At 44.9% G+C, this 11,014-nt stretch overlaps 1 protein-coding gene and 1 pseudogene across 10 annotated transcripts in view; both read left to right on the top strand.

The window, feature by feature from the left end:
* Positions 1-11,014, top strand: part of NLRP1 (NLR family pyrin domain containing 1) — a 46,138-nt gene that overhangs the window by 15,712 nt on the left and 19,412 nt on the right. For all 10 annotated transcript variants that reach the window (XR_004421362.1, XR_004421361.1, XR_004421360.1 and 7 more), the window contains one exon: positions 2,498-2,668. Coding sequence is in view for 7 of the 10 variants with exons in the window: in XM_033090958.1 (XP_032946849.1) it covers positions 2,498-2,668 (171 nt within the window). In the remaining 3 variants the exon portion in view is untranslated. The remainder of the gene's footprint in view (positions 1-2,497; positions 2,669-11,014) is intronic.
* Positions 5,066-6,195, top strand: LOC117013632 (actin, cytoplasmic 2-like; annotated as a pseudogene).

Raw genomic sequence — 11,014 nt, 5'->3', positions numbered from 1 at the left:
TTACTTTCTCTAACCACCCTCCAACCTCAGCAACACATCAACTTCCCCATCCAGGTTGCCCCACCTCAGTGGCAGTACTGATCATTTAATACTTTTAGGTGTCTATCTCCTCTTCAGATAATTCAGTCCATAAATATTTACTAAACACTGATTTTATGCCGGGCCCTACAGATCACAGATTAATAAAGCACATCCCTGTCCTCAACGAACTGAAAATCAGGAGGAGAAAACAGATATCCATCCAACAACTAGAATACAGTACAAAGCCTATGATAAAAGAGGCATGGACAAGGTGGGATGGTGGCCCAAAGAAGGGAGTGATCACAAGAGTGGACCAGAAAAGGACACAATCTCAGAGGAAGAAACACTGGATTTGGGTTTTTTATTTTCAGATTTTTAAAGTTTTTTTCTCACAATAAACTCATGTTCTTTGTAGAAAAATAAGGATAGTAAATTAGCAAAGAGGTGAAAATTAACATCAACCAGAATTTCATTACTCAGAAGTGACCATCATTAGGAATTGGGGTATATCCGCTAGTCTTTTTTCTATGAACATTTCTAGAGCAAAACTGAGCTATATGTATATTTTATTTCACAGTCAGCTTTGTTTCTTTATTTTTATATTAAGACTCTTCTCATGTGTTGAAGTAGCCTGATACAAAATCATTTTGAATGACCATGTGATATTCCACAGGGAAGGTGCCACAACTGATTTGACCATTCCTCCATTTTGAGGTACTTAGGTTATTTCTAGTTGTTCATGGTTATAAAGGTGAACTGGTCCTTAAAGGACCTGGGTACAGGTGTGGCAAATGCTAGTGGCCTTCAGAAGTGTCCTGTGCAGGCACAGAGGCAGAGGCCAGGTGGGGAGCAATGGGGCAAGGCAAGAGTGTTTGCAAGGGACAGGGGTAAATGGAGCCTGGAAAGTGTCCCATGGGAAAGTCAGAGGCTGCAGCTGCTGTGGGGAGGGAGATTTTAGAGGCGTCAAGTCAGGCAGGCAAGGCAGAGAGAATAGCAAGGAGGCTACTATAAACAAACAAAAAGTCCAGGAAGAAATGATGAAGATTAGCCAAAGGCTGTGGGAAAGGACAGGAGGATCAAACCAAGATAGTAAGGATGGGTAGCTCCAGGTATCTGGTTTATAATTAAGCAATGTGCATTTTGAATAATAAATGTTTTTTTTTCTTTCAGTCCCTCTGATTAAAGATTAATGATGGCAATTATTGACCGAAATAAAAAGTTCAAAAATGTATTATGCAAATTTCCCAAAATGAAATACATGTTTTAAAGAAATCAAATAATTAAACTTTCAAATGATGAGTTTTTGATACCATTGCAGCATGTATATGTCTGGAGCTGTTAAAGCTTAAATTTGGGGGATACTCTGTAATATCTTGACATCCTTACAAAACCCTCTCCAGTAGGAACTCTTATCTCCTTCTTGCAGCTGAGGAGACTGAGTGAGGCACAGAGAAGTGGAATTCACATGCAGGCAGCTGGCTCCACAGCCTCTGCTTCTCTCCTCTGCAGGTTCTACAGACTTGGGAGGAAAGGTGAATTGAATGGGGGACATAATGGGACGTATTAGGCCAAGGTGCTACTCAGCTGTTTAAGTGAGCTATCAGGCAAGAAAATAGAGATGCCAGTCTGGAACTTGAAAGAGAGTTTGAGTCACTGAGCCCGGCAATAGATGAAATCACTAAAGTGGTCTGTGAAAATGGAGAATTTAAATTGGTGGAAATCATACAAGGCAGTGAACCCTAACACTCCCAGAAAAAGCTCATCATCCTCTTTCCCCAAGCTGCAAAATTCTCTCCTGGGACATTCCCTTTTTGCCATGTCTCTCCTTGGGACGCTCTTTGTGGTCTTGCCATCTTTGGAAGGTGATAGGGTCCCATACAAGTCAACCTGGACAGCAGTATATATAGTCATATACAACTTTCCCATCACAACATCATCTTTAAACCACCTCTCCCAGAGTCTGGTCCATCCTCCCATCTCCTCCTTTCCTTTCTAAACACTGGGACTACAGAATATATGTGCCAAAGGAAAACAGGCATGTCTGCATTGAAGGGAGGAAGGCTCTCTGCATCCCCGAGTTCCTCCTCTGTGCCAGGCCCTATGCCAGTCTCTGCAATTAAATGATGGACAATATCTGCCCCTGACCCGAAGGAACTCCCAGACTGAAGCAGAAATGGATCCACAAAATGAACACTTCAGTATAGTATGGCAAGGAAACCACAAAATGAATGGACCCAAAAATGAACACATCACTATAGTATAGCTATACCATGAGGAGCCACACTGAGGAGGGCACCTAGCCCAGGGTGGCAGGGGCAGAGGGACAGTCAAAGAGGCTAATCAGGCCTGGTGATAACATTGCCCATTGCAGCCTAGCACTCACAGGGGCAGAGCCCCACTGTGTCGTGCTGGGCTGTGCACCTAAGGTCCTGCACACGCAGCTCACATCTCTCCTGTCCCTCTCTCCCTCCCTCAGGTCCAGCTGGGTCCCATTCACAGATGCCTGGTGGAAGATTTTCTTCTCCGTTCTCAAAGTCAGTGGAAGCCTCACGGAGTTGGATCTGAGTGGAAACTTCCTGAGCTGCTCTGCAGTACAGAGTCTTTGTGAGGTCCTGAAATGTCTTCGCCGCCGCCTGCAGACCCTGAGGTGAGTCCGGTCTGGGTTCTGTTCTAAAACAGGGATAGACAAGAGATCCAAGATAGAAGCTGTGTCTAGGATGGGTGGTTGATCTTTGTAGTCAACAAATATTCATTGGGCACCTCTCTGGCCATGCACTGTACCAGGGGCCAGTGCTACTATAGTGAGCAAACACAGACAGGATTCTTTTATCCTAGAGCTTGCAAGAGACTGACGTTAACCACACAAATGTATAATTATTAGCCCAGATAAGGGCTTCCAGTGGAAAATTTCCTTAAGAAAGTAAAGCTTGAAGGACATCTGAAGAATATTGAGGATTTACCTAAGTGACACAGGAGAGAAGAAAGTCCCAGGCAGAGGGAACAGCATGTACAAAGGCCCTGTGGCAAGAAGGAGGATGGGCATTCATGGAACTGAAAGCAGTCCAGTGAAACCAGAGGATGGAGAGCAAAGGAGCGACGAGGCTACAGAGATCAGCAAGAACCAGACTATGCAAGCCCTCGTGGGCCCTGTGGGAATTTAAGGGTTTTTTTCTAATGCAATGGAATTTGAAGCAGAAAATTGATGAGATAAGTACGTTTTCAAAGGAGAAACAGCCAGCAATGTGAAAAATGGTTTGGAGGAGAGTAAAAGTAGAGGTTGGAAAACCAGTTCAGAGGAAAGTTTCAGTAGTTCCTGTAAAGATGGTGAAAGCTCGGACTAAGGAAAATTACGTAATTTCTGCAAGAGATGGTGATATCCTAGACTACAATGTTGGCCATGAAAATGGAAAAAGGTGAATGGATTCAAGAGCTCTAAAAAAAAAGTAAAAGCTACCAGATTCAGTAATGGATTGGATTTATGGAGAAAGTGAGATGGAGATATATAGGATAATGTAGGTCTCTGGCCAGAGAAACTCATGGGACAGTGACACCTTCACTAAGATCCGAAATACTGGAAGAGGAGTGGGTGGGTGGGGGGATGGCATGAGTGTGATTTTGTGAATGTTTATTTCAAGTTCCTTTGAGGTATCCAAGTGGAGAGGTCAAGCAAATAACAAATAAAGCCCTGTGCAAAAATAAGATTGCTCCATAAAACAAATAATGTAATGAAATTAGAAGTCAATAACAAAAGGAAATTTAGGAAATTCACAAACACACAGAAATGAAACAACATATTCCTAAAAAAAAAAAAATGGGTCAAAGAAGAAATCACAAGGAAAATTTAAAAATACTTTGAGATGAATGAAAACAAAACAAAACAAAAAACCACAACATACCAAAACTTATTTGATGTAGCTCAATCAGTAGTTAAAGGGAAATTTATAGTTATTGATGCCTAGATTTTAAAGGAAGAATGGATACAACCACACACCCATTGGAATGGCCAAAATCCAGAACACTGACAACACCAAATGCTGACAAGCATGTGGAGCAACAGGAACTCTCATCCATTGCTGTTGGAAATGCAAAATGGTACTGCCACTTTGCAGTATCCTACAAAACTAAACACACACTTGCCATATGATCCAGCAATTGTGCTGCTTGATATTTACCCAAATGAATTGAAAACCTATGTCAACACAAAAACCTGCACACCAATGTTTATAGCAGCTTTATTCATCATTGCCAAAACTTGGAAGGAACCAAGATGTCCCTCAGTAGGTGAGCAGATACATAGTGCTACATACATATAATGGAATATTATTCAGCATAGGGACAAAAAAAAATGAGCCATAAAAATAAGAAAAGACATGGGGAAAGCTTAAATGCCTATCAGTAGGTAAAAAAAAAAAGACAATCTGAAAAGGCTACATACTATATGATTCCAACAATGTGACATTCTAAAAAAAGGCAAAAATATGTAGAGAGTAAAAAGATCTGTGGTTGCCAGGGGCTCCGGCGGAGGTAAGGATGAATGAACAGAACACAGTGACTATTTTGTATGACACTATAACTGTGGATACGTGTCATTTTATACGCGTATTTGTCAAAACCCATAAAATGCACGGCACCAAGAGTGAACCCTAATGTAAACTGTGGACTTTGGGTGATTATGATGTGTCTGTGTAAGTTCACTGATTGCAACAAATGTCCCCTCTGGTGCCAGATATTGATGATGGGAGAGGCTATGCATGTGGGGACAGGAGTATATAGGAACTCTCCATGCTTTTGACCAATTTTGCTGTGAACCTAAAACTATTCTTAAAAAAAAAAAAAAAAGTGTATTTAAGAAAAAAGGAGGAAATGTGGAAGAAGAAGAAGAGGAGGAGGAGATGAAGAGGAATAAGGAGCTCAAATCAATAATTTAACCTGCCCCCTTAAGAAACTTTAAAAAACCTGCCTGGTTGCAGCTGGCTCCCTCTCCTTGTCTTCTTGTTGTTCTGCTGTCTGTTCCTCTGCCCCAGGACCGCCGCCTCCACTGATCACAATGGAAGAAGAAATCACTGCACTCGTCATTGACAATGACTCTGGCATGTGCAAAGCTGGCTTTGCTGGGGATGATGCTCCCCGGGCTGTGTTCCCATCCATTGTCGGGCGTCCCTGACACCAGAGCATCATGTGAGCATGGGACAGAACGACAGAGACGTGGGTGACAAGGCACAGAGCAAGCGTGGCATCCTGACCCTCAAGTACCCCATTGAGCATGGCATCATCACCAATTGGGTTGACATGGAGAAAATCTGACACCACACTTTCTATAATGAGTTGTGTGTGGCCCCTGAGGAGCACCCTGTGCTGCTGACCAAGTGCCCCCTGAATGCCAAGGCCAACCGTGAGAAGATGACTCAGCTCATGCTCAAGACCTTCAACACTCCAGCTATATACGTGGCCATCCAGGCAGTGCTGTCCCTGTATGCCTCTGGCTGCCCCCGGTATTGTTATGGACTCTAGGGATGGGGTCACCCACACTGTGCCCATCTACGAGGGGTACGCCCTCCCCCATGCCATCCTGCATCTGGACCTGGCTGGCCGGGACCTGACCAACTATCTCATGAAGATCCTCACAGAGTGTGGCTACAGCTTCACCACCACTGCTGAGCAGGAAATCATGTGCGACATCAAGGAGAAGCTCTGCTATGTTGCCCTGGACTTTGAGCAAGAGGTGGCCACCACTGCATCCTCCTCCTACAGGGAGAACAGCTACGAGCTGCCTGACAGGCAGGTGATCACCATCGGCAATGAGCGGTTGCAGTGTCCAGAGGCACTCTTCCAGCCTTCCGTCCTTGGTATGGAGTCCGGCAGCATCCATGAGACCACGTTCAACTCCATCATGAAGTGTGACGTTGACATCAAGAAGGACCTGTATGTCAACACTGCTGTCTGGTGGGACCCCCATGTACCCCAGAATCGCCAACAGAATGCAGAAAAAGATCACAGCCCTGGACCCCAGCACAATGAAGATCAAGATCATCACCCCGCCAGAGCGCAAGTACTCGGTGTGGATCAGGGACTCAATCCTGGCCTCGCTGTCCACCTTTCAGCAGATGTGGATCAGCAAGCAGGATGGAGTATGACAAGTCGGGCCCCTCAATCGTCCATCTCAAATGCTTCTAAATGGACAGTGAGCAGATACATAGCACTTGCTACATGAGTTCATCAGAAGGATAAGTTTGCCCTGGCAAATGTATGCACCCCATGCTAGCCTCATGAAACTGGAATTTGTCCTTGAAGCTTGTATCTGATATCAGCACTGGATTGTAGACTGACTTGGTTGCTGATTTTGACCTTGTATTCAAGTTAACTCTTCCTTTGGTACATGTTTAATGCCCTGTACATATCTTTGATTTAAACCCCTAGTACACGTGACTCAGTCACTTGATGGCTGAAGCGAAAACATGTTTAAGCAAGAGAAATCCAGTGGCTTGATAATCTGTGAGACCACACATTTCTTGATCTGTGCAGGATTTTAATGTGCAAGAGCTACCTATTCCAGGATTTCTCTGGAGGCCAGCAAGAGTCATTTCTATCCTGCCGGTCTGATGGGGGTTGGGAGGGTCTGAGCATTAGGATCCATTTTCCTGTTTTAGCTGATGTTTTCCTGCCAGAACACTGTGGGTTATTACTTGCCTTGAGTTGGAAAACAGTTTGCATTTACACCTGTAAACGTATTCATCCTTTTCATTTATGTAAGGTTTTTTTATGCAATTCTCAATTCTTTAAGAGATGACAACAAACTGGTTTTCTACTGTCATGTGAGAACATTAGGCCCCAGCAACATGTCATTGTGAGGAAAATAAAGTACTGCAGTTAAAAAAAAGGGGGGAGGTGGGGGGACAAACATAACCAAAAGCTAGCTGAAGGAAGCAAACAATACTGAAAATAATGAAACCAAAAGTCTTTTTTTTGAAAAGACCAACAAAATTGACAAACTTTTAGCTAGACTGACTAGGATAAAAAGAGAGATTTAAATTACTAAAATCAGGAATGAAAGAGAAGACATCACAATTGGCCTCATAGAAAAGCTTTAAAAGAATTTTAAGGGAATATTATGAAATACTGTAAGCCAACAAATTAGATAACCTAAATGAAATGGACCATCTTCTAGCAAAACACAAACTACTTGAAACTGACTCAGGAATAGAAACATCTGAATAAACCAGATATAAGAGATTGAATTAGTAAACAAAACCTTCCTACAAAGAAAAGCCAAGGTCCAGATGGTTTCCCTGATTAGTTCTACCAAATATTTAAAGAAGAATTAACACCAATTGTTCTCAAACTCTTCAAAAAAATACAGAAGGAAATAGTTGCCAACTTATTCTTTGAGGCCAGCAATACCCAGATATCAAAATCAGACAAAGACAAGAGAATCACAAGGAACAAAATAAACTACAGACCAATAACTCTTATGAATATAGATACAAAAATCCTCAACAAAATACTAAAAACATATGAAAAAGATTGTACATCATGACCAAGTGGGACTTATCAGCATTGCAAAGTTAGTTTAACCCAGGAAACTTGATTAATGAAAAAATCATGTTAAGAGACAAAAATCACGTGGTCATCTCAATAGACACAGAAAAAGCAGCTGACAAATCAAACATCTTTTCATATTAACAATACTCAACAAACTAGGAGTACAAGGGGACTTTTCCAACCTGATAAAGAACACCTATGAAAATCCACAACTAACATTATACTTAATGTTGAAAGACTGAATGCTTTCCCTCTAAGACTAGAACAAAATAAAAATGTCCACTCTTTCCACTTCTGTTCAGTATTGCAATGAAGGGTCTATTCAGGGCAATTAGGCAAGAGAATGAAATAAAAGTATTTCAGATTAAAAAAGAAAAAGTAAAACTATCTCTATTGGCAGCTGATGTGCTCCTGTATGTAGAAAATCCTGTCACTGAGAGATTCAAGATGGTGGACTAGATAAATATTGTGCCCGCTTCCTTCCATGAACACATTAAAATTACAACTAAATTATAGAACAATCAACCTGGAGAACCATCTGAAGTCTAGCTGAACAGAAGTTTTATAACTAATGATATAAAGAAAAGGCTACGACGAGACTGGTAGGAGGGACGTAGATGAGGAATGGGCCCCAAACCTCTGAGCGACAGTTGAGAATCAGGAGGGATATCTCCACTGAGGAGGTTCCCCGCAGAGGAGCAAGGGGCCCCAGCCCTACACCCGGCTCCCCAGACCAAAGTACTGGTGCTGGGAAGAGGAGCCCCACAACTTCTCGCTGTGAAAAACAGTAGGAATTCCAACTGTCCAAGCGAGATGGAAGGCTGTGAGAAACCCAGAAGTCCTCTTACACAGCCTGAGCACAGACTCACTTGCTTGGCCACAGCCACTCACCTTGGACTCCAGCGGAGGGATGATGACTCAGAAGGCATCAGAGACTGAAGGTGGTGGGGACGGGTGAGGCAGACTGAGGTGTGTGGCTTTGGGGGCGGACTGAAAAACAATTGGCATTTTGCCTGTGTGAGGTCCTCCTCCCATGAAGCCAGCAAGTGGGCGCCATATTTCCTGTGTTAATCCCACCCCCACCACGGCCAAATCTGAATCTGATTGGCCTGATGAGCTCCACTGCTCCACAGCTGCTGACTCACTGGAACCCTGCCCCATACAACTCCCCCAACACTGAAGGCACTTTCTCCCCAAGCAGGCAGCTCCACCTGCATTGCATGCTTTCTTGGAAAACTATTGAAGTCCTCACAACCCAGGTGGGTGGCAGCTGGCCTCAGTGTGCCCTGAGACTTTTGCTAAGTAGCTCCAGGCTCAGCACTGGCACCAAACCAGGATTTACATTAATCTGGTAACCACAACTCTTCCCACTCTCGTGACTCCCTGCAACCCTGCCTCATCCAAACTGCATACCTCACGAGGCTCTATCAGCAGCTGAATCTTAAGGGAGCAGGCAGGTGGAAGCAGGCCTCGGGGTGTCCTGGCTTTTTGCAGAGCTACCCCAGGCCCTGTACTGGTGGCAGACATCCTCGGTTCATAGCATAGCCTCTCCCACGTGCCTTCAGGTTCAGAACATAGGCAGTGAACAACCACGGGTCACTTTGTAGCTCCTACCAGGTAGTCCCTGAACAGTCACAGGCAGTGGGTGAGCTGGGCCTGCACCAAAGCCCCTCCCAAGAGGCCCCAGAACCAACATACTTGGAGGTCGGCTTCAGACCACAGCAGAACACCACCCAATTAGCCCCACAAGCAGCATACACAAAGGGTGGTCTCAACAGGCACCAAAGCCCATTGGGGCAAATCCCATGCACTGGAATAAGCCCCCTACCACCACAGCAGTAGCCCATAAGCTGAGGATGTGGCCAAACTTCACAGCCAGTCAGCCTAAGGATCAATCCCACTCACTGACATGCCAATAGCAGCCAAGGCTCGACTATAACAGGAGGGCACACACAAGCCCCACAAAGGATATTCCTGGAGCACCTGAAGCAGGTAACTAGGGAGACTATGCCACTGGGCCCCACAGGACCCCTACTACATAAGGCCACCCAGCCAAGCCTGGGAGAAATAGCAAATCTACCTAATATATAGAAACAAACACAGAGAGGCAGCCAAAATGAAGAAACAAAGAAATCACATCCCAAGCCCCCTCCTTGCAGGCACCTGCCAAGATTTCATCATAGCTCCAGACCCAAACAACACCCTCCTCTGGGGTGTCCCAGAGGCTCTTCAAACTCAGTGTTTTCTAAACTAGACTTCCTCCTTAACCAAACAAATCCTGCTCCTCCTGTCAGGACCAGCTGGATAATTTGAAGGACCCTGTACAAAATGAAAACGCAGTGCCCTTGCTCAAACATCAGGGGGAAAAAGTGCTATTAAATGCATTAAGATATAAAGGTTTTTTTTTCCTCCACCCCAGTCTCTCTCAACCTGTCATGGTGCTTTTTATTTGCTGTTTAATATTGCACTCCCTTGGCACGCAGATGCATGCAGACTCTTGCAGGTACCAGGGGACCTGGCCTCATCAATGTGATCACAGCTCATCAGATGCCAGGTTTCTCCTCCCACCAGCCTCCAGACTCATGCACCGTGCCCTAGAATGGGTGGAAAAGTCAAGCCAGACTCCCCTTCCCGTGGCCCACCACCCTGACCCACAGCAGATGGATGACCCCCCCATCAGGGTATTGCCAGGATGCACCAGGTATCTGGATCCACAGAGGGTGAGAGACTTGCCCCCAACAAATCACCAAAGGTGCCATGATGCTGCATCATGCACAACTCCAAGATGCCAACCCAGATCCTCACCATGTGTGATTGGCGCTCCCATGGGGACAATGGTCGATGGGCAGAGGGAAGTCTGAGTTGAGCCCCATGGCATTAAGTGGAAGGGAACTAGTTGGCCAAGAACTCTTCCTGCGGAGGTATGGAGGTAGCAGAAGACGGGAACACGTGAGCTGAGTCTCCAGTGTCCCCTCAGTCTTCACTTACAAAAATAAATTCAAAGATAAAATTAATAAGAAACTCAACCTGGTGACCACAGGGCATTAAACCCGAAGCATGGGGCCATGGGCAACTGCACTGGCTGTATGTCCATGAGGCTGGCCCTGCCTCCTCTCACACTGATTCTCTCAGTGAGTGGCCACAGCATCAACTCTGTATCTAATGTAGCTCATCTAGAGAGGCACTGAGTACTGTTGGATCTGCCAGAAACATCTACCATAGCCAGTGCTCTGAGCCCACAGCTCATCTCATCCTCTCTCATCCGGACCAACCTGCTGCCTGCCTCGCCCCATCCAACCATCCTCCACTCACTGTCAGGGATCTTTCCGAAGCAAAGAAACACATCACTACCCTCCTCAAGAACTTTCGCTGGCTCATCACTGCCACCTGAACAAGGTCCAAACATCTAATAAGGACATCCAACCCTACCACTATCTTGATATTTTCTAGCTTT

This window comes from Rhinolophus ferrumequinum, chromosome 21 (genome assembly GCF_004115265.2).
Source record: "Rhinolophus ferrumequinum isolate MPI-CBG mRhiFer1 chromosome 21, mRhiFer1_v1.p, whole genome shotgun sequence".
NCBI classification, from domain to species: Eukaryota; Metazoa; Chordata; class Mammalia; order Chiroptera; family Rhinolophidae; genus Rhinolophus; species Rhinolophus ferrumequinum.
This window is presented reverse-complemented; position numbering and strand designations above follow the sequence as displayed.